The sequence below is a fragment of the Dermochelys coriacea genome, chromosome 2 (genome assembly GCF_009764565.3).
Source record: "Dermochelys coriacea isolate rDerCor1 chromosome 2, rDerCor1.pri.v4, whole genome shotgun sequence".
NCBI classification, from domain to species: domain Eukaryota; kingdom Metazoa; phylum Chordata; order Testudines; family Dermochelyidae; genus Dermochelys; species Dermochelys coriacea.
In genome coordinates this window covers 248,801,180-248,825,467 of record NC_050069.1, presented here as the reverse complement: position 1 = coordinate 248,825,467, position 24,288 = coordinate 248,801,180, and the positions used below count along the sequence as shown (strand labels likewise).

The window sequence follows — 24,288 nt, the reverse complement described above, 5'->3', positions numbered from 1 at the left end:
GTCTGGTAAGTACTGATAGTAGGAAGTTGAGGTTCCATTGTGGTGCAGATTTCCCCACCAGTGGGAAGGTCCTACTAGACCTTTCACAAATCTAATTGTTGTTGGGTGAATAAAAATGGAGTGTCCTAACAGAGGATAGAAGGCACTGATTACTGCTAGATAGACCCACAGGGAACTAATAGAAAGCCCTGAAATCTTCAGGGAAAGGAGAGTCTCAAATAGAGATATCTGCAGGTTCTGGAGAGGACGGATTTCTCTACCTGGACATAAGGTAATGCCTCCATTTAGATAGAACATTTTCTGGTGGAGTCTTTTCTACTTTCATAGAGAATAGACTGAACAGCCTGTATGTTTCTGATGCCCCTCCAAATACTAGGCCATGAGGTGAAGGTAGCCTTTGTTGGGGAAATTGGTCTTGCTGTTTTTATGGTTTAAAAGATTCAGAAAGGGTCAGATGCTTGAGATGATGGGATGACATTTGAAGAAGGACCAGAAATCAGAATTGTCTGGGCTGGTAGGGTGCTATGACAATGGATTTGAGTTTTGTCACAGCAAATCTTTAGCAGAACTTGTGGTTGTCAGGCAGGGATGGCAAATATGGGGCTATTGCTTCATCTGGAGAGGACGATGAAACACCTGTTACCTGTGTTGTGTAGGAGATGGTCAATGGGACTCATGGACAGATCCGGCACATCTAACACAGCGATTCCATGGACCTCAATAGGGTCAACATGAAGGACTGACCAGTCAGGGGGATCCCACAGCATCAGATACCATTGATCCCTCAGACCGTTGTATCAGGGTGGAAGATGGACTCCAGAGAGTTTCTTTGTCTGAACTCATCTCCTAGGGGAGTTGGTTTATCTAGAGCTTCCGATTTGTCCAGAGACAAAGCTGGTTCCTGTTGGACTGGTGGAGCTGTCAATACCAGAGGTTGAAAGCTCCTGCTTATGGGTGGGAGAGGGAAACATCCCCATCTTATCTTTTCCTTTTCTGGTGTCAAAATGTGTCTCAGGAGGACTGGTCCTGAAAGAGCAGATTGAAGATAGAGAAGGGTGAAGACATCCTTCAGGGAACTGTAGGTTTCAGTTAGTCCCAGAGCATAGGGTGTTCCAGTAATTAGGACTGACAGATGCAGCACAACCATGGTCTCAGGGGATAGCTGGTCCTTCCAGGTATGGGCAAGTACTGTCAAAGCATCTGACTGGGAACTCTTAGATGGTGGTTGTGGTGCTGATTCTTAGGCTTGAGTCAGAGCTGTCACTGTTACTGGTGGATCCTTTCTGCTCTGTGATTTATCCTCATGTTCAGAGTGTTTAACGGGCTGAAATCCTTAGGACCCACATCCAAGGACTCACCTGACTGACCATTGGAGAAAGGTCCCTTCTTTTGGAAGCAGACCTGGGAAGAGATCTAGCCTTGTGTTTATAAGAGTGGCTCTTACCCTTATGAGAAGCCCCAGTTGATGATTCCTTGGGCTTGCTTAGCTCTGGCTTTCACTCCTGAACTTGTGTGCCGAGGGGTGCTGCTCAAGGATTGAGGCCGATGTATGCAAGGGAGGGCTCCCTGGACTGGATCCAACTGAAGGCTCCTGGCCATCGCCACAAAATGTTTCCTTAGATAGCATTTTCACCCCTCATGGGTTAGAGGGGGGAAAGAATGGCAAATGCTGCACTTAGTTGAGATATGAAACCTCTCCCAGGCTATAGAGGCAGTGCCTGTGTTAGTCAGTCATGGAGAAGGAGCTGGGGCAGGAGAGTCAGTTCTTAAGCCTGGGACTCCGGGCCTTGACTTTGTCCACAGGTAGAGAGTCCTCAAGGAGGGGAAAAGCTAAGCTATACTAATTAGTGTTTTAGTCTTACAGTATAAACACTAAAATACTAAAAACCATGTACAATATATTTACAGCTTCTGAAGAGGAAACATGGAGGTATCTATGTACACAGAGGATTCCGACTCAGGCCATTTGGTGGTCATAGGGAAATAGAGAGACATCTGTCCATACTGACCTTTATACCCTTGATTTGAAGCATGAGGGGAACTGCACAGATAATAGACACTACTTGTTAGAAATCTCTGATCTCAGGCATATAGGGACCAGCTCTTGAACATTAGCATGCTCCTATGGTTTTACTAGTCACTCATCTTTTCCATGGGAGGAAAGATGGCAACAAAACCCACTTCTCCCACCATGCTTGAATCAAGCAACCTGCAGATGCTGAAATATGGAAAAAAACAGAAAAAGTTTGATGAGTGCTGCTCAACCTTCTAGTTATGTCAGAAAGCACTGAAATAATGGTATGCACAGTAGTATAGTCAAGCTAAACAACATGCTGGGTGTGCACACTGCTAAATTCGAGTTGTGTACCTTCCACTTCCCACTGTTGATATGCAAAATAGCACCCCCCTCCCCCAATGCCAGAGTTTTAACAGAAAAGGAATCACTGTTTCCAAGTTCACATAAGCAAGCCTTGACTGTTCCCTTTTGGCTTGGCTTCCAATCTCAAACACTCACATACAAGATGTCACCATCCTCCAAAGGTTTCAATACCTTCCCCCGCTAAATTTTACTAGTCAGAGGAAGGGACATGTCCACTATATGCAGGATGCTGGCCAGGATCCCCAGCACATCCAGAACACCAAACTAGAGAAAGCCTTTGCATTTTCTCAAGATTCACTAACAGGAAAGCAGCCAGTTCAATGCATAAGAACACACTCTTCACAGCAAAAGAGTCAATATGATGTCTATCACTTGAAGCAGCATCTCTAACCTGCACTTTTCCCTTGCCATAGTGTTCATAAAGGAACTTTCCTTCAGCGCACCCAGGACTTGTTCCACACAACATGGAACATAGGAAGTATACTTAGATTTTAGCATGACAGAACTGAACAACTATATCATTCACTCACTGGAAAACCAGCAATAACTATAAATATTCAGAGGCAGACCACACTTGTTTAATTTGCACTGAAAACTAGTCTGGGATCCCCAAATCTAAAATATCAAATCTGACACGTTTAATCTAAAACTGATTTTAATCCATGGACTTTCAAACATACCACCAACAATGTTCATGTGAGTGTGTGTGTGGGGGGGCAAGAGAAAAATTAAGTTCAACATATATTAAACGTGTTACAATACACAGAGCACATTGATCTATGAAAAACACCTTGCTATTCACATGTGAGGATCAGCAAACATTATATCATGAGAGACTTTATAGCAAAGAATTACAAGATTAAACTGCCAGAGCAGGTGGGGAAAGTGGTGGAGTTTGAGGGAAGGATGATAGTAGTAGGGGAGAAGGGCAGAGCTTCTAGAAGTAATGATAAGCTTGTAAGAGCTGTTAGAGTGGAGAGGCAGATGTGGGTGTAGGTAGGGTAGAAATCCTTCTGGGATCTGAAGAGCAGGAAGGAGTGGGAGTTTGTGCATGGCACATGTCCAGAACTGGAGCCCTAATGGCATAAAATGTAAGAGGCATTTTTATTAGGCACCTATAATTCCATCTGTTTGGTAATTATGTACATCTATTGAGCCTTGCTATCATGTTTTATGACTCCAAATTTATCCATCTATTCTTTCTTCCCTCAGAGTGCTCTTCACTATAATAGATTTACTGCTCTACAGACAACTGTCTACCCACAGTAAATGTGAACATAAAGCTACTGAAATGGTGGAAAGTGTTAGTATTCAAATGAATCAAATAAGGGCATACAAGCATACACTTCTCCTCAAATTGAAGTTTTTCCATAAACTGTGGTCTTACAACATTTTGGAGGAAAAAAAAAGAAGTTAGCAAGCCTCTCCCCACACAGTACTGATAAAATTACGACCAAAAGTAAGTAACCTGGATCCCCATTGGTTTCCGTTTTATCAAACGGATTTTCAAAATGTGGCACTGTAGGAAGCGTCTGAAAGTTGTGCTGCTTTAAACTATGCTAGTATAGCAGTACAATTCCTCTATGTTGGTACAGCCTATTCACATACATAAGGAAAACAAGTATCCACACTAGGGCTTGTACCAGTATAGCTATTTTAGTATAAAAAAAATCACACCCCTAAAGGAACTGGTAGAGCTTTTCAGCATTGACCAAACCTTATGATAGTCAATAGGGTAAGAAGTTTAATTTTAAAGATTCTACAGCTATTATACATTAAAAGAGACAAAATTTATACAAGATTTGCCATAAAATAAGACTTTTAGGGTATATTTACACTGCAAATAAAAACCTGCAGCTGGCCTGTGCCAGCTGACTTGAGCTCCCAGGGCTTGGGCTACAGGACTGTTTCACTGCAGTGTAGACTCTCAGGTTTGGGCTGCAGCCCAAGCTCTGGGACTCTCCCACCTTGCAGGGTCTTGGAGCATGGGCTCCAGCCCATGCCTGGAATTCTACACTGTAATGAGACAGCCCCACAGCCCCAGGCCCCATAAACCTGTCAGCTGGCACAGGCCAGCCGTGGGTTTTTATCTGCAGTGTAGACATACCCTTAAATGGAATTTAGGATTAGAGTCCGAGAATGAGTCAGCTAGCAGGTTTGGTGCCAAAAACTTGCAGAATACTTACCTGATGATGATCCTTCCCATCTTTGCTTTTTCCTCTATTTCTAGTGGCATAAAACTGAGTAGTTTGTGTTTGTTCAATACCAATGTCAGTGCACCACTGGCAGAATATTTGTCAAACTGCTGCTGCTCCTGCTGCCTCAATGAAGGAGGCATTTACTCATTTTGGCTATACTCACACTACCTAAACCTAGGTCACTGTAGAATCCAAATCCCACCCCCAGTGCAACTTCACCAGTTGTAGCTCTAGCGTAAGCCACCTTCTGGTGCTTCACGGTAGGTCTACCCAGGAAAAAAAAAAAAAACAAAAATAAAACCTCCATAGCAGCAAGTCTCACAACTTGAGGCAACCAGTTTAGGCTTATGCTATGGAGCTAAAACTTAGTCGATATGTTTGGCCTCAGGCTGCAGCTCAGGCTCTGGGACCTCCCCCTGGCCTGGTTTCGGAGGTTAGGCTCCAGCCCGAGCCAGAATGTCTACACTATTTTTAGCCCTGTAGGTCAAGCCCAAGTCAGTTAACCCAGGCTCTCAGACACTGCTGTGGGGGATTTTTTTGCTGGGTACATGTACTCTGAGTCGCTGTGTTTTCTTAAAAAATGAGGTGTCCTTGTGGCACCTTAGAGACTAACAAATTTGTTAGTCTCTAAGGTGCCACAAGGACTCCTTGTTGTATTTGCTGATACAGATTAACATGGCTACCGCTCTGAAACACGTTTTCTAAATGTGTTCTCAGCGGGTTAGATCATTTCTCAAACTGGGGTTCTGACCCAAAAGGCTATTGCAGGGGGGCTCGCGAGATGGTATGGTATTGCCACCCTTACTTCTGCACTGCTGCTTGCAATGACATTGCTTTCAGAGCTGGGTAGCCAGACAGTGGCTACTACAGGCTGACCACCCAGTTCCAAAAGCAGTGCTGCCCCAATAGCAGCGCAGAAGTAAGGGTGGCATAGTATGGTATTGCTGTACCCTGCCCGCCATCTTCCCCTGGGCAGCGTCCTCTAGTTGGGAACTTGAAATATTTCAGCGCCTCTGGCTGCAGGGATAATGATTACATGCTTAATTTAGTGCTCCTATGAGGATGTACAGTAATTTGCTATCCCTTTTTTTGGGGGGGGGGGGGGGGGAAGGTTGTCACAGTCTGAAATATTTTCAACGGGGGTCAGCAAAAAAAGTCTGAGAACGCCCTAGGTTAGATGAAGGTCTTGTTCACACTGCAAAGTTACATTGTGTTTGAACACATCAACTAAGGACGTGTCTACATGAGACATTAGTGAACGGCAAGCCATGGTGTGAATCTATAGTACACTAGGTTGGTGTGCAGTACCATCCCATGTGAACACTAGCACCGTGCACTCAAAGTACCAGAGTGCACTCTGGCTCTTACTACTTGTAAAGTACAGCATGTCAAAGAGCACACTGGTACTTTCAGAGCACCGTAGCAGTGTCCACAGGGGATGTTACTAGGGAGCAAGCTAGCTCGTTGCAGATGCATGCCCCGCTTTGCTGTGCAGTATCGTCCTGTGCAGACAATCCTTCTAACAGATACTAAGCACACAAATGTAGAGACAAGGATGTGCCATATTTAACACTGTCAGCCAGTCACAGTTAACCGTAACAGTCCTTGTCAGCACAGAGTGTAAATTCATAGATACTAATGCCAGAATGAACCTTTGTGATCATCTACTCTGACCTGCTGCACAGCACAGGCTATAGAACTTTCCCCAAAATAATATCTAGAGCAGATCTTGTAGAAAAAATATTGGATGTTTAAGAATTGCCAGTGATGGAGAATCCACTATGAATGTTGGCAAACTGTTCCAAAGATTAATTACTCTCACTGTTCAAATTATTTCCACTCTGAATTTGTCTAGCTTCAACTTCCAGCCATTGGATCATGTAATACTTTTTTTGCTAGACTGCAGAGCCCATTATTAAATATTTGTTCCCTATATAAGTGCTATTAGATTAATCAGGTCACTCCATAATCTTCTCTTTGTTAAACTAAATAGATTGAGCTCCCTGAGTTTATCATTGGCAGGCATGTTTTCTTAACCTTTAATCATTCTTATGGCTTTTCTCTGAACCCTCTTAATTTATTAAGAGCCTTCCTGAACTGTGGGCACCAGAACTGGACACAGTATTCCAGCAGTGGTCAGACCAGTGCCTCTCTACTAAAGATTCCCATTTATGCATCCCTAGCTTTTTGGCCACAGTGTCACACTGGGAGTTCATGTTTAGCGGATTATCTACCATGGCCTCCAAATCTTTTTCAGAATCACTGGTTCTGAGGATAGAGTTCCCCACTGTGTAAGTATGGCCTACATTCTTCAATCCCTGATGCATTCATTTAGCTATATTAAAATACGTAGTTTACTGTGCGCAGCTTACCAAGGGCTCTAGATTGCTCTGAAGCAGTGACCTGTCCTCTTCAGCATTTACCACACCAATAATTATTTAGCTAACACAATAAGCATTCCTAGTGTAAAGAAGCCTATGGTGTTTAAAATACCAGAAGCTGGTCTACAATGGCACCCCAAATGTTTCTCCCTCTGTGAGAGCTGCCATTAGTGGTGGCAACAGGGGAAATGGAAAGAAAAAACAGACAGACAGGTGTCAGCTTAGCAAACAGCATCCAATGACAGTTAGAAAGTACTATTCTACCACTTAAGAGATATCATTGGGAGTTCTGTGCTCTAAAGGCTCTTTAATATACAACACATGCTAAAACACTAAGACTTGATGGGTAACCCAGTATCTATTTTGCTAACATTAAACTTGGTTCTCGCAACTGGTAAATACTAAATGCAGCCAATTCATATGCTGGACTAAAAGAAATAAAAGGACTTCAATTATTTTTGAAGGTTTTTTGTTTTTTTAAACCTGGAGGGCAGAGTATCCAAAACACTTTTTTCCCCATCGAATAAAATAGCCAAACAATGTAACTGAGGTAGTGCCTTACAAACAGTTTTCTAGACTGAGAAAGTCATGTACCAGGACACTAAGTTTCAATCCAAAATTGAAGCCCAAAGTATTATGGGACAGTCATAAATCCCCAAAAGGGGGTTGCAATGGAAGCATTCATAAAAAGATCAACGTACAGTGGGACAAGCATCATTCCTACATTAACTGTTTCCTAATGAAGGCGTGCAATTGTTTGCTCATCTTTTTAAATTGTGAAGACATGTTTACGAGGTTTAATCTTTACACCATGGTTTATAAACTAATTTCAAATCTATTCACAGCAGAGAAACATCCATAATATAAAGCAATGTTGAAGCAACGTACTCTCCACAAATGTGAGCAAAAACAAAAAGGTAAGAGTGACCAATACCGGTGAACCGTTTAATTGAAAAAAAAAATCAAAAAAATATCAAGAATTCAACAGTGCCTAAATCTTTATTTTTCATAACCTACATATTTTTCAAATTAGACAGTTTTACATTTTATGACACAAAAGGAAACTTAAATTACCAATAGTTTACATGTAAGCTTGATTCCAGTCTTAATGGAAGAAGTAGAACAAAAACAAAAACCCTCAAAAAAGCTTCCATATTACACTTCTATGTCATGAATTGGCAGCTGTTAGCTCTCCTTGAAAGTCTTCGATTGTCTGCTGCTATTAGTGTAATAGGTTACAAAGCACATAAAAATCCCTAAAGTTGCTAGCTGAAGGAGATATAGAGATAGGTATGCACCATTACAGTCAGCTGTTGCTTGTGATACACTGCATTGCACCCACAAACAAAGGGCCTTTCCATATTAACTGCTGAATCTTCAGAAGATAATGCAGCAACATAAAGGTTTGCCACTTTCCACTGATTTCTAAGTGGCAAATTATGATGTCATGGTGGAGACTGATCTGAAATGAAATTCATATTAAGTCTCAAAAGCAACCTTTTTTCAAATACATTCCTGGAACAAGAGTCTCAGATCCTGTGTTAACTTGTTTTATACTTCCAAATGAAAAGCATCACCACACAATCCTACAAGTTAAAATGCCAATTTTAATTACTTTATCTCTGAACCTGTAACTCAGATACTGCGTTCTGGGAGGATTTTTTCCTTTTAACTTTTTAAAAGCCACATGTTAACAGCTATAGGAACCATAGCAACAGTCTGCATGCAACATCACAACTTTCTACTCTGAAAGTCCATTTTGTCACTAAGTGGAAAAATCTCAAAAGTAAATGCAGCAAAGATAAGTTTTTGTATATCATATACAGCTACTTGGCAGGTCACTTTTGCTTATTTTTATAAAGCTATAAAACCACATCAGAGCAAGGTTTAAACTCCTGTTGCAACAGACTGTTGCTGGGTAAGCAGTAATTACAGTGTATTGACCTAGTACAAATGGCAGCAGAATACATTATAACAGCACAACACAATCCGCTGGTCTCAATATATTACCTTATGTCCCAGTTGGCTATTATGATTAGCTGTACACTGTTGCTGTAAGTGACCATTTTGTATTGTTTGCAGCTGTTGAGGTTTACACTTTCAGCAGGCAAACAACAAATCACACAGCTGGCCTAAGCCATATACAAGTCTAGCTGCCACTTTCACTGCCCACTGGGGAAAGGATAAGAATACTAAAATCCAATGACAGAACTGGTTTCTAAATTTTGATGATGTTCGCTGTTGTCAGAGTTTATCTCCTCCAAAAGAAATCAAAGTGTGCTTTTTAACAAAGGAACAAACAAATCTCATCTTGCCCATTTTAACCAACTCTGTGGTACACATCAGGCTGGATTTAAAAGGTCAATTCATTACCATCAGATATCCGCAGTATAAAAATTGCGGAGAAATTAACTGCTACTCCCCCCCCCTTTTTTTTTTTTTTTTAAGCACACACAGCCATATTCAAGTTCATTATCCATCTATGTAAGCATGGATTCTCTCTCTCTGGAAGAGGTGGTCAAATAAGCTTCAGGGTTTTTTTTTCTTGGCTATTTGAACTATTATCCCAATGAATTTGTTTGATTTTATTACTGGGATTTTTAAAATTTCAGTTGAACTGCTAGACTGCCAGAATTAACTATTTATATTATGTTCTGGAACACCTATTGGTTAAAATGCACACTTTTAGAGAGAGACTTATGAAAACATTTGAGGGCTTTGAAATAAGACTTTCTTTCCATTTCCCTTTTGCAGTGAAGAGGCAGAGTCAGTTCAGCACACCAGAATAAAAGAAAAGAAAACAACAAATTAAAGTAATATTCAAACCACAACATTTAGTTTATCTACATCCAGCTCAACAGCAACATTTATAATATATCAATAATTTTTATCAGTTTTTTTTCTTTAGGGTACCTTTTTATATGTTCTGATTATTTACAACTGTACAAGCAAAGCACACACTTCCAAGTGCACATATTTAATACAGTATTGACTATTTGCATTTACAGATTTTTCAACAATCTGAAAAAGATCAACTGTTTACGATCTTTAAGGTATATTACAAAAACTGCTGCTAGTTCCTGTACTACAGTATGTTTACCCAGTAAGACCAGTGACAATAGATACATACTGTAACTGAGTAATTCTGTAACTAACTCATGCTAACCCTTAAGGGGGTCAGACTTCATTAACTCTAAGCTGTCTTATACAAAAGTTAAGGCAAAGTCATTTTCAAGTTTAAATAAAATTCAAGTCTTTAAATATTGGATGGAAATAATTTTTAAAAAATCAGTTGTTTAAACAAACATTTTTGTGGAATAAACTGTACTGTTATATTCAGCAGGAAAGAGGTTTATCTGAACTGCCTGCTATTTAAACACTTAAAGAAAATTTTTAGGCATTTTAAAACAAAAATAATTTATATTCAACTTTATTAGAAGCTTGCTAAATTTAGTGCATCCTTGTCCTTCAGAAAGCGCATCACTTCTAAAGTGTGAGAAACCTCATCCCAGAGGTAAACAGCAGGGATCTCTTCCTCCACCACAAAAAACAAATACCATTATCTCAAGGGTTGAAAAATTTAAATCCACATGCCAATGCTTGTAGTTACAGGAAGACGTCAACATTAGGCTGACTAAGATATGAACTCTTTCAAAGAGCACTTGGGGCCAAGTTAAAAAAAAAAGTCTACACTGAGCACAGGGATAACTAGAAAGTACAGTAATGACTCTAGTTAACTCCATCCTGGTGAGGGGGAAGTTTAGATCATCACAAGAACACTATTGTGCTTTCTTGTGATAACAGCCATTAGCAGGCTTCACCACTATATAAGCTCACAACCTCAATTTTTTTTCTATTCACAATGTGCTTTGTATTTGGAAATTATAGTATTCATTTTATTCTGGAGTGAGAAGCTGGTTACTTGCTTGCAGTACATCAGAACACAAATATTTTAGAACATCTCTATTGGTGCTGTCTGGAGGACTTACTTTTTTTTGTTTTGTTTTTTTGCAAAAGTCATCAAAAAGGATTAGTTTTAAAAAAATGCTATAATCAACTATTAGTTTAACCTAAAAGTGCAAGTTTAACAACTGATATTTGGAACAGCAGCTCAATAAAAAATCCTCAAGGTCATATTCATACTATTTTTGTACGATTTTTTTTTTCCACGCTCTACGCTAGCTGCCATTATCAGTCTTTTGGACATTTTAGAGATATAGTTACTTGCAGACCAGTTTATTAAAAAATTGCAGCAGCACAGTTCAGGAATACTTACTGTATTGAGCTTGGATTCACATTGCCACAAGGAGGCTTCATAAAAAAATTGATTTTTTAAGAGAACACATTTTCCATCTTGAAAATAATCAGACTAAGCATCACCTCCAGTTAAGCACCAGCCTAAATACAAGGTTTAGATCAATTAAATCCTGGAAAAATAGAACATTTGTTCAAGAGGGTAAAAAATTATTTCATAGAAGAAAAAACATGCAGGCATTTTATATGCCTAGCAGCACTGCAAGCTCCCTAACCAGCAACTCATTCTCTGTACTCTGAGTGGGAACATGGGTTTTAATTGGTGGGAAGTAGAACTCTTTTCAACCCCCTCCCAAGCATTAGTTTCACTGAGGAGATTTTGGGGGGGTGTTCTGTTCTTTATTTAAACGTTTCCCAATGGCTGGAGGGGGCGATCTGCGCCCTGACTGTCGCCTCTGGTCTTTGGGCTGTCCTGGATTTGACTTTGTGGGAGGGGGTTCTCTGTTTTTCTCTATTGTTTCTGTGGGCTTTCTTTCATCTTTCCCACAAGCTACAGTGTTTGGCTTCTGTTCTTTCTGGGGCGGCAACGTAGGTGGATCCTTAGTTGTTCTCTGGCAAATCTCTGCATAACTAGGTTTTCGTAGTTCCTGTGAAATGGAAGATAAACAGAAGACACTGAAGTTAACACAGTATTAGTCTTCATTGTGACTATGTAGCACAGCAATTATGCATGACAATATACGCAACTACAGGGAAGATTTAGCACAATTTAGCATGTGAAGTTTGTGCAAGTAGCATTACAGCCAAGACTGGCTGGAAGCAAGAGACAAATCTTCGCGTAATAGGTTTATCTCTGAACAGCAGAGTATAACCTCCCATCTGAACCTGAACAAGATGGTGGGAACAGGGGTAAAGAATTATCTCCTTTTAAAGTTTAACAGATATATTTGCTAATACTAAGACTGCCTCCTTTGGAAAAATGGTTACCTAACTTTCATAACTTATTCTTTGAGATGTGTTGCTCATATCCATTCCGTGTTAGGTGTGTGCACGCCCACATGCATGGTTGTCGGAAATTTTCCCCTTAGCGGTATATCCATAAGGCTGCCTCTGGCGCCCCCTCTAGTTCCACGCTCACGTGCCAGTATATTGGGTGCCGCGAGCTCTGCACCCTCTCAGTTCCTTCTTGCCGTCAATGCAGACAGCGGGGAAGGAGGGCAGGTCATGGAATAGACGTGAGCAACACATCTCAAAGAACAGTTACAAACGGTAGGTAATTTTTCTTCAAGTGCTTGCTCACGTTGATTCCATGTTAGGTGACTCACAAGCAGTATCCATGGAGGTGGTCTTGCAGTTCATGGTTGTGCGGCTTGCAAAACTGCTTTGCCAAAGTTGGCGTTGTCCCAGGCTGTGTGGTTGGATGCGAAGATATGGGCTTAAAACCAGGTAGCGGCTCTGCAGATATCTTGAATCAGTACCTGCACAAAGTTGCTGAAGAAACTTGTGCTCTAGAGGAATGGGCAGTCACGATAGCCGGTAGCGACACCCCCACTTGTTCATAGCAGAACCTGATGCAGGCGGTTATCCACAAGGAGATCCTCTGAGAGGAAAAGGGGAGGCCCTTCATTCTGTCTACCTTGGTGATGAAAAGCTGCGTCAACTTACAGAAGGGTTTAGTTCTCTTGATGTAGAAGGCTAAAGCCCGTCTAACATCCAAACAGAATAACCGTTAGACTGGTGAGGCTTCGGGAAGAAAACCAGTAGGAAGATGTCCTTGTTATAGCGGAACTGCAACTCCATCTTTGGTAAGAATGCTGGATGGGGGTGTAGCTGGACTTTATCCTTACAGAAAACTGAAAGGGTATTCTGACATGAAACCTCTGATTCTGTACAACTGTCAGGCCAAAGTGATCACTACCAGGAAGGTGACCTTCCACAAGAGAAGCAGCAGAGAGCAGGATGCCAATGGCTCGAAGGGGGGACCCAGGAGCCGAGAGAGAACCAGATTCAAGTCCCACGGAAGGACTGGATTGTGGACCTGAGGGTAGAGCCTCTCCAAGCCTTTCAAGAACCTGAGCATCATTTCATGAGAGAAGAACGATCTGCCCTGGATCGGAGGATGAAAAAACTGAGATAGCTGCCAAATGCACTCTGATTGATAAAAGGGCCAGCCCTGGAGTTTGAGGTGAAGCAGGTAGTCCAGACTGGATTGAAGTTAGGACTTGGAGGTGGAAGACAACAGGTAAAGCATTTCCACTTGGCCAGGTAGATAGTCCTGGTGGAGGGCTTCCGGCTATCCAACAGGATGTTCTGCACTTGAGCTGAGTAGGCCCATTCCTCAGCATACAGCCAGGCAGAAGCCACATTATCAGACAAAGGGACACTAGGTTTGGGTGGCGCAGATAGCCCTGGTTCCGAGAGTAGATCCGTTCGGAGCAGGAGTTCGAGCAGGGTTGCTACGGAGAGATCCACAAGCATGCCGAACCAATGCTCTCGAGGCCAGGCTGGAGCCATCATGATTTTTATCTTGTCTCTCGATCTTCAAGAGGACCTTGTACAGCAGGGGTATTGGCAGGAAAGTGCATCTGACAGGAAGCCTCTGTCAAGCCTGTCAATTTAACAAAACTGCTGACATTTCCTTTTCAGTCTGGATGCGAACAGATCCACCTGGGGAGTCCCCCAACTCTGGAAGATCGCACTGACCACCTGTGGGTAGAGTGACCACTTGAGGCAAGACCAGAAGAACCTGCTGAGGAGACTTGCCAGCGAATTCCTGGCCCCCGGGAGGCGCAAAGCCACAAGATGAATGCCATGCTGCACAAAAGTCCCATAACTGGAGAGCCTCTTGGCACAGGACTGATGAGCGAGCTCCACCTTGTTCGTTGATGTAGAACATTGCAGCGGTAGTGTCTGTCAGGCTTTGAACAACTCCGCCCATCAGGTAGGGAAAAATGCCTGGCAGGCCTAGGGTATCATCCTGAGTTCCCTGACATTTATACAGAGGGAACAATCCTCCTATGACCAGAGACCTTGTGCATGGAGACCATCGTGGTGGGCTCCCCACCCCAGATCAGACGCGTCAGAGACCAACATCACTGATAGAGATAGGGCTGTGAAGGGAATCCTTTCCAACACAAATCAAGGGTCTGTCCATCAAGCCAGGGATGACAGGATGTGCGATGGGACCGTGATCAGTAGGTCCAAATCACGTTTGCTGGGAGCTTTGACTGATGCCAGCCACATCTGCAGAGGTGTAAAGCACAGACGCACGTGTCGGACCAAGTAAGTACATGCTGCCATGTGGCCCAGCAGCTTGAGGCATACCCGGGCGCTTGTGAACGGGTGGGGCTCTTAAAAGTATGATGAAGTCTGACATGGCTGAGAACTGGTACTCCAGCAGAAAGACCCTGGCCTGGGTAGAATGAAGTGCTGCTCCTATAAATTCTGTTCACTGAACTGGGGCCAGAATTGATTTCTGCTCATTTATAAGTAGACCTAGCTGTGAACTGGTAATGGCACTGGCCCACTACGAATCGGAGGAATCTCATGTGACCATGGAAAATAAAAATATGGAAATAGGCATCCTTTAAGTCTAGGGATACCAGTATCCTGGATCCAGGGAGGGGATGATGGAGGCCAGGGAGACCATGCAGAACTTCAACTTCTTGAGATGTATGTTAAGGCGATGCAGGTCTAGGATGGGTCTGAGGCCCAGTTTGGCCTTTGGGATTAGAAAATAGCGGGAATAAATCCCCTTTCCCTCATATCTTGAGGAATTTCCTCTACAGCCCCTGCCCATAGGAGGGTTTCCACCTCCTGGATGAGAAGTCTCTTGTGAGAAAGGTCCCTGAAGAAGGATGGGGAGGGAGGGAGGGAGAACTGCAGGGTGTAACCAGATGTTATGATGTTGAGCACCCAATGGTCTGAGATAATTCGGGACCATGCAGAAAGGAACAGAGACAACCGGTGCAAAAATAAAAGGGGGACTGGATCCTGGGGTTAGTCTGGTGTGTTGCCCTGGGGCACACCCTCAAATTGTTTGCCATGGGCCACCTGAGCGGTGTCCGACTGCAGGGTCAAGGAGAATGGGGAAAATAGGCGGCATTAAAGTCTTGGTCTTTCCTTCTATAGGATCTTTGTCAAGGTGGACCCGAGTATGTGGGTGGTGGCGGTGGCGGCCGGAAGTGCCTCCCTGATGTCGGAGGTTCTTAGAACCCAAAGGAGTGCAAGGTGGCCCTTGAGTCCTTCAGTCCATGCAGCCTGGTGTCCGTCTGCTGCAAAAACAGGGCATTGCTCCCGAATGGGAAGTCCTGGATGGACAGTTGAACCTTGTTCAAGAGCCCTGAGGACTGCAGCCACGAACTGCGTCACATGGAGACAGCAGATCCATCTATTGCGCTGCCAAATCGGCTACATCTAACGCTGCTTGAAGAAAGGCCTTGGCCATTGCCTTACCCTCTTCCAAGATGGAAGAACTCTTGTTTTTGACTCCTGGGCAGAGTCCCTTAACTTGGCCATTGAATGCCAAGTGTTGCAATTGTATCGCCCCAGCAATGCTTGCTGATTGGTGATACATAGCTGCAGACTGGCAGTTGAATACACTTTTCTACCAAAAAGGTGAAGTTTCTTAGGGTCTTTGTTTTTAGGGGTTGTACTAGATTGCCCATCTGTCCTGTTTGCAGATGAGACCACCAGTGACCATGGAGGTGCTTGGGTGGGAGTACATGTATTTAGAGCTTTGGGCAGGGATATTTTTTTTCCCTCTGCCCTTTAGGATGTTGGGGGCAAAGAGGATGGCATTTGCCACAGTGCTTTGACAAGTTTTAAACTATATACAAGGAAAAAACTCGAAGAATCCAAGAACAAATATCACTAGGGAACTTGCAAGAGCAAGGAGTATTCCAACAACTGTCACAGGCAGTAAGAATGAACTAAGAGGCTGTGGGGCTGGCGGCATCCAATATACTGGCGCAGGAGCATGAGACTCCAGAAGGCGCCAAAAACTGTTCCTCTGGATACCGCTAAGGGAAAAATTTCCCACCATCATGCATGTGCATGAACCTAACATAGAACTGACACAGGCAAGCACTCTAAGAACTTTCCACTTAACCGGTTCTCTCTCCTCTTCTCAGATTATGATGGAAAAGGGCAACAGAACCAAGAAAGAAGGGAGTTTGGAAGAATGTTATTCATTAAAAGACAAAAAAATTGCCAAATCAGATATCTAAATATGGAGGAGGAGAAGGTCACAACAGTGAGGTCAACTTGTCCTTTCTGCTTTGGGCAATATGCTAAATCGATGAATCAAAAGAAAACATGGATACTTGCATACAGCACCACAGACGTAACAAAAAAGCAGTTAAATATTTGAAGCTACCCATACTGTCTGAGTTATTGACATGCCATCCAATTGTTGACAAGGCTCAAAAGTCATCAGATGATACTTGGGTGTTCTGGATAAAAGTAAGTTTGGGACTGGAACAGTGCCTCACGCAATGTTGTCTCTAAGGGTATGTCTACACTGCAGTGTAAGCCCAGGGTTTAAACTCAGGCTCAAACTTAACCCCCACTTCCATCTACACATAAATCCTGCTGATCCAGCGCTTAGATCCAGGTTCCCAGGACCCTTGGGGGTAGAGGGTTCAAGCCTGAGTCAAGCCAGGACCCAAGGTTCAAGCCCTAATGCTTTACAATGCAGATGCAGCCCCATTAGATTTACGGTCTGGGAGACGCAAAAGTATCCCATGGGCTGACTTTTTGTCCTCTGGACGGTCAAGTTTGGTGGATGGTCAAGTTTACACACACTGCAAGATGAACAAAGGACCAGAGCAGACATCTTCTGGGAGGGTGCTAGGAAGTCTGAGATATGGGTGGTTGGACTCAGGCCTGCATAATGCAATGTAGATGCTAGAGCCCCAGATTGGGATTCAGGTTTCAATAATTAGTAACCAGAGATTACAAATGAGTGGAGATGCTCTAGCCGTAAGTTAACAAACCCAGGGTCTGCTAACTTGAGTTCTATGAACCCTGGGCTTTCATTGCAATGCAGACATTATTTACACATGTGCTTAAGGGTTTTAGTACATAGGCTCTGCCAACACAGACAAGCATCCCCTTTTGTGATCAATAAAGTTCACCATTACACACCTTGCTGTGCCTGGAGTACATAGGCAGTGCAGTGCAGGTTTCAGTCTCCCTGATAAACATATTAAGGTCTGAGTGACCTCCAAAAACTCCACAAACGTTTGGTAGGATAATGGATAGAGGTAATGTTGGGAGATCTAGGGAAGTAACAGAGGAAGGAGAGGCAGGAGGGAGGGGATAGAGTGAAACCAAACTATGGGGAAGTGGGTTAACAAATCATGAGAAGAGGAAATGCGTTAGTTAAATGGTGCTCCCAGATCAACACTCTCCACTATGAACGTAAAATGACGACAACTGCGTAAACCGATGTTTTCCTGCCTTTCCAACTCCAAAATTGCACTTACTGGTGCTCAGGAAAAAAAAAGTCACTCCACCTATGACTAACCGTTCCTTCTAATTCTTCAGTGAGCTAAATTTTAATCATGAAAATGCAAAAATACTCTTGCCATTTTTTCTGCAAAATGTTATACAGCTATATTATTGCAAGTAATCAGAAGAGACTTGAGGCAAGAGTAAAGATGCTGGGCTCACAGCTGTACGTATCAATGGACAAACAATGGAAACGCTGTACTGTTAATACATCAAGTGATAACACTTACAAAAAATAGCTAATATGATCACTTACTATGGCAGCCCCATTGACTTGTACTGATTTACATGCAGTACTGAGCGTTGAAGAAAGTCTTTCCATACTTTGTGTCTCTCTCTGCTGCTTATCGACAACCTTGGAGTCACTGCAAGCACATGTCAGAAAGTGAAGCTCATGAAAAGCTATCTTCATGTTTGGAACTTGAAAAGTCAACATGTGAGCAGATTACGCATCAAAGAGTACTTTTAAATCAGACTGATTTAGACTGCAAGAAAGTTACAGCTATATGTGAACTGACATCTATAACAACCTTTTAAAAGTTAATTCGCTATATATTTTAAACCCTACTATTTTAAAAACTATTACTCTTTAATACATAACTTAAAATAAGGAACATGTTACAAATTCTAATTAAGTTTGTATTTGTTTGAAAATAGAGATAGAGATAGACCAGGACATCAAAGCTCACATTATCTTTCTATAATCTTATTTTCTGATTCTGAAGTCTCAAGTAAAACAGGTTGTGGCACACAGTACTTGGAAACAATTCTATTATTGTATGCACAAAGTGATATTGAATATTGCTGTGGGAGTTAGTCTACGAACTCCTTTGTTCTGTAAGTGGGGGTGTCTACAATATAATGTGAGCCCAGGGTTTGAACTCAGACTCAAGCTTAATCCCCTTCGGTCTACACACAAATTACACTAACGTAGGGCTCAGACCCAGGGTCCCAGGACCCTATGGGAGTGGAAGGCTCAAGCCAGAGTCAAGCCAGGACAAACCTCATTGCTTTGCAGTGCAGGCACAGCCCGACTGGACTCCTGGCTCTGGGAGTCTGCCAAAAGCAACCCACAATCCCATGGGCCGACTTTCTTTGTCCTCTGTATAGTCAAGCTTGATGAAAAACGGTTACCTACCTTCTGTAACTTGTTCTTTGAGATGTGTTACTCATGTCCACTCCATTTCAGGTGTGCGTGCGCCCAAGTGCACAGTTGTCTGATATTTCTGCCTTAGAGGTATCCATAGGGCTGACTGTGGTGCCCCCTGGAGTGGCGCTCCCATGCAGAGGCCTATCAGGCGCCGCCGGCTTGCATCCTCTCAGTTCCTTCTTGCTGGCAACTCTGACAGAAGGGTAGGAGAGCAAGTAATGCAATGAACACAAGCAACACATCTCAAAGAACAATTATGAAAGGAAGGTAACCATTTTTTCTTCGAGTGCTTGCTCATGTCGATTCCATGTTGGGTGACTCACAAGCAGTATCCACGGAGGTGGGCTTGGAGTTCACAGCTTAGCGGCTTGCAGTACTTCCCTACTGAAGCCAGCATCATCCCAGGCCTGCTGGGAAAGATCATGGTGGGACGTAAAAGTGTGGATGGATGACTAGGTGGCAGCCCTACAGATGCCCTGGATAGGCACATGGGCCAGAAACGCTGCCAAGGAGGCCTGTGCCCTGGTAGAGTCAATGTTGATAATCACCAGGTGCAGCACCTTTGCTAGGTTGTAGCAGAAGCAAATGCTGGCAGTGATCCAAGAAGAAATTCTTTGAGTGGATATTGGGTAACCTTTCATCCTGTCGGCCACAGCGATGAACAATTGTGTCGCCTTACAGAATGACTTGGTCCTATCCACATAGAAGGCCAGAGCCTTCTTGACAACCAGGGTGTGTAGACTGTGCCCCTCTTCTGACTTGCGTGGCTTGGAAATAAGACCGGTAAGTAAATGTCCTGGCTCAAATGAAACACACTACTTTAGGAAGAAAAGCCAGGTGCAGCCTTAGCTGGGCCCTGTCTTTGTAGAAGGAGCCACCGTACATGGCCCAGAGGTGAGCGCCTGAATCTCAGATACCGGAAGGGCTGACGTCACCACAACCAGGAATGTGACCTTTCAGGAGAAAAACAGGAAGCCAGGGCCTCAAAGGGAGGATCCGTGAGCTGAGACAGCACCAGATACAAGTCCCACTGAGGGACGGGATCTCTGACTTGTGGGTAGAGGCCACTCCAGGCTCTTAAGGAATCTGGCTGTGAAATCCTAAGCAAAAACAGACTTACCCTGCAACGGCAAGTGAAAGGCTGAGATAGCTGCTAGATGGACCTTGATCGTTGAGAGGAACAAGCCCTGGAGCTTGAGACGCAGGAGGTAGTCCAGAATAAGCTGCAGCGAAGCCCACGCAGGATGAACATCTTTGTCCACAGTTCAACAGGTGAAGTCTCTCTATTTGGCCATGTAGGTTGCGCTGGTGGAGGGCTTCCTGCTTCCCAAACAGAACGCACTGAATCTCTGCCAAGCACTGCTGCTCCTGTGTGTTTAACAATGCAGTCGCCAAGCCATCAAATATAGCGTCACCAGGTTGGGGTGCAGAAGACTGCCATGGTTCTGGGACAACAGGTCTGAGCGGTAGCTGGAACGGGGTTGCTACCAAGAGGCCAGCAGGATGCTGAACCAGTGTTGGTGTGGCCATGCTGATGCTATGAGGATGATCTTCTCCCTATCCTGTTTGATCTACATGAGGACCCTGGGCAGCAACAGTACAGGAGGGAAGGCGTACATCAGATCCCCCGACCATGGGAGCAGAAAGGCATAAGACAGGGCTCCTCCTCCAATCGAGCTGAAGATTGGGCACTTCCTGTTCTGCCCGGACACGAACAAGTCCACCTGGGGAGTTCCCCACCTGCAGAAGATGGAGCTGACCACCTCCGGATGAAGGGACTGCTTGTGGAGAGATGAGACCGTCCTGCTGAGGCGAACTGCCAATGCGTTCTTGGACCTTGGAAGGTGAGCAGTTATGAGATGGATATTGTACTGCAGACAGAAGACCCAGAGGCAGATGGCTTCCTGGCAAAGGGCTGATGACCTGGCTCTGCCCTGCCTGTTGATACAGAAAACTGTAGCCATGTTGTCCGTCAGGACCTGGACCACCCTGTCTTGTATACAAAGGTAGAAAAGCCCTGAGTTCTCTGACATTGATATGAAGGGAACGATTGAGACTGGACCAATGGCCTTGAATGTTGAGAGTGCCCAGGTGGGCTTCCCAGCCCAGGTCTGAGGTATCGTAGACAAGGGTCACCAACTAGGATGGGGCCGTGAAGGGAACACTTTCCAAAACCGATGAGGGACGCCAGTTCACTGTCTGGAATCCTGACCGCCTGGTCCCTGCTGTGCCGGTTGGGGACAGACTGATGCCAGCCACACCTGGAGAGGTCTGAGGGGGAGTCGTGCATGCCAGACCATGTAAGTACATGCTGCAAATGTGGCCCAGCAGCCTCAGGCACATGTGGGTGGTGGTGAGCAGGTGGGCTCACAGGCCCGTAATGCAGTCTGCCATGGCCTGGAATCGAGACTTGGGGAGGAAGGCCCTGGCCTGAGTGGAGTTGTGGACCGCTCCGATGAACTCCATGCATTGTACCAGGGTTACGGTTGATTTTTTTCTCGTTTATTATCAAACCCAGATCTCAACAGGTGGAACAGACCAGGTGAAGTGCCGCCACACCTGAGTGGCAGACCAACCCTTTATCAACCAGTCGTCAAGGTACAGGTATATTTGGACTCCCCGACATCTCAGGTAAGTAGCCACTGGAGCTATACATTTTGTGAATACCCTCGGAGCCGACGAAAGACCAAAGGGCATCACCGTAAACTGGAAATGGTGCTGTCCCAACATGAAGCGGAGGAAGTGCCGGTGCCCTGGAAAGATGGAAGCATGCGTCCTTTAAATCGAGGTAGGTGGACCAGTCTCCCAGATCCAGGAAGGGGATTATGGAGGGCAGGGAAACATGCGAAACTTCAACTTCTGGAGTAATGTGTTGAGGCGACAAAGGTCTAGTCTGGGTCTGAAACCCCCTTCTGCCTTTGGAATTAGGAAGTAGCGGGAGTAGAATCCTCTGCCTTCCACGTTCTAAGGAATCTTTTCCTTTGCCCCCAGGCACAGGAGGTTTTCGACCTCCTGAACGAGGAGCTGCTCATGAGAAGGGTCCCCAAAGAGGGATGGGAAGGGATGGTCGGCTGTAAACTGCAGGGTGTAGCCCGAAGAAACCATATCTAGCACCCAGCAGTTTGAGGTGACACGGGGCTAGGCTGACCAGAAAGTGTGGAGGCAGTTGAGGAAACAGAGGGTTGGATCCAGTACATTGGTGGGGGCGCTGAGCACACCCTCAAAATGACTGCTGGCCTCCTGACTTCTGGGAAGGTCAGGTTGAGCACCCGGGTGGGAAGAGAACAGGTAGCATCTCTTAAGCCCTTTGTCCTTGTCCCTGTAGGAGCCAGACTTGGGGCCCTCCAGGGCCTAGATTGCGTTGGAGGAGGAAGTGGCGGAGGGTGGAACGGCTTCGTGGACTGCTGAGGGATGTGCAAACCCAGGGAATGGAGGGTGGCTCAGGAGTCCTTGAGACCATGGAGCCTAGAGTCAATTAGCTCAGAAAAGAGCCCCGAACCGCCAAATGGGATCCTGTATCATGGTAGGCATCTCCTTGGACAGCCCAGAATCCTGCAACCAGGAGCTACGTCACATGGCCACTACCAACACGGCAGCCGAGTCCATCACATTTCAGGCCATCTGGAGGAATCCTTGGGCCACCACCATGCTTTTGCTCACCAATGCAGTGAACTCTTGGCCATGATCCTGTGGGAGGGCCTCTGAACTTACTGAGAAAGTCCCACAGGTTAAAGTTATAACATTCCAGCAGGGCCTGGTGGTTAAAGACCCTAAACCAATGGTGGGCAACCTGGGGCCTGCGGCCTGTCAGGTTAATCGGCTGGTGGGCCACGAGACAGTTTGTTTACACTGACCATCCGCAGTCATGGCCGCCTGCAGCTCCCAGTGGCAACGGTTTGCCTGTGGACGGTCAATGTCAACAAATGGTCTCATGGCCCGCCAGCTGATTACCCTGATAGGCCACATGCCACCCGCAGGTTGCCCACCACTGCCCTAAACCGTAAGCTGACAGTCTAATAAATTTCTCTCCTGAAAAAGTTGAATCTCTTGGCCTCCTTAGTTTTGGGCCTTCTGCTGGGGTGGCCCAGTCCGTCCCTTTCATTCACCACAGGGGGATGAATATACAGATACTCAAAGCTCTTGGCAGGGACATAGGCATGGCTACATTTGCAGATATAGAGTGCCAGGAGTTAAGCCAGCCCTCGGAGACTGCAGCAGGGAAAGCACTGCTGTGTGTTCACACTGTCAGCTGCCAGTGCAGTGACATGGCCACATTAGCAGCTCTTGCAATGCCACAGAGAGCAGTGCATTGTGGTAGCTAACCCAGTGCGCAAGTGGCTGCATGCTTTTCAAATCAGGGAAGGGGGGTGGTGGAGTGTGACAGGGAGTGTGTTGTTGTGTTTGCTGGGGAAGAGATTGTTTTGGAGGGCAGAGTGTGTCAGCATGCTATTTTGTAAGTTCAGACAGTGGCAGAGGGAAAGGGAAAACCCCAATATCAGCCCCCACCCCTCTTTCACCACACTCGCCTGCCTCTGCAGCAGGGGGCATTCCACAGTAATGGTTTGCTTTGTCCTGGAGCAGATAAGCATGCCAGCTGTCAGAAATGAAGCTTTGAAAGGGGAGACGCATGCCTGCAGCCAAGTTCAAAACAATGAGAAGAGTGGCCACTTGACTTCAGGGGATTATGGGACGTTTCGGAGACCAATCACAATGCTGTAATGCAACACGTTGTCCTTATTGGCACCCGGGCGTTTCAGCCAGGGCGCAGCAAGCTCTATGCTTCTTGTGGAGGTAGATTATCAGGAGCGCTCCAGCTGCAGAGTCCAGGCGCTCTACATGCCTTGTCAGTGTGAACACCTCAGGAGTTAGGGCGCCCCGGGCTGATTTAATGCGCTCCAACTTGCAAGTGTAGCCAAGGCCATAGTATTTCGTTTCTGCATTCTTGGATGTTGGCAGAATAGATGAGGATGTTTGCCACACCAACTTGGCTATTTTGATCACTCCTGGGTGGACAGGCAATGCCATTTTTGCCAGTGTGGTGGCAGAGATGACATTGAAGAGGTCTTCTGCCTCTTAAACTCTCTGATTTGAAAGCCCAGATTCTCTGCCACCCGTTTAAGGAGGGCCTCGTGGTCCTTAAAACTGTCTGGGTGGACTGCTGTTGTGGGAAGGTCCAGCCACCACCTACTCAGGGGACAATGATGACAACTGAGTGGCCTGAGGGATGGTATCACCCCCTTCTTTGTCAGGGGAGGGCTCCCTTGGCACCAGAGTACAGGGCGTGGGTTCTGCCTCCATGCCATGCTCCAATTGTGGCACAGGTGGCACCTCAGGCGGCTTGTCCGATGTGGCCAAGGCATGTTGGGTGTACTGGACCAGCATCACTGGCATCCCAGTACTGCCCCGGCTCTG

The 24,288-nt window shown here is 45.0% G+C and overlaps 1 protein-coding gene across 5 annotated transcripts in view; it reads right to left on the bottom strand.

Annotated features, from left to right (window-relative positions):
* Nucleotides 1-7,939: 7,939 nt before the first annotated feature.
* The window catches only part of LARP4B (La ribonucleoprotein 4B), a 108,686-nt gene continuing 92,337 nt past the window's right edge, over nucleotides 7,940-24,288 (bottom strand). For 3 of the 5 annotated variants that reach the window (XM_038390356.2, XM_043509588.1, XM_043509589.1), the window contains exons 16-17: nucleotides 17,983-18,091; nucleotides 7,940-11,860 (exon numbers count right to left, since the gene is read on the bottom strand). In XM_038390356.2, coding sequence (XP_038246284.1) covers nucleotides 11,579-11,860; nucleotides 17,983-18,091 — 391 coding nt within the window. In that variant the 3' untranslated portion in view covers nucleotides 7,940-11,578. The remainder of the gene's footprint in view (nucleotides 11,861-17,982; nucleotides 18,092-24,288) is intronic. The other 2 variants (XM_038390359.2, XM_043509591.1) reach the window with 2 other exon arrangements.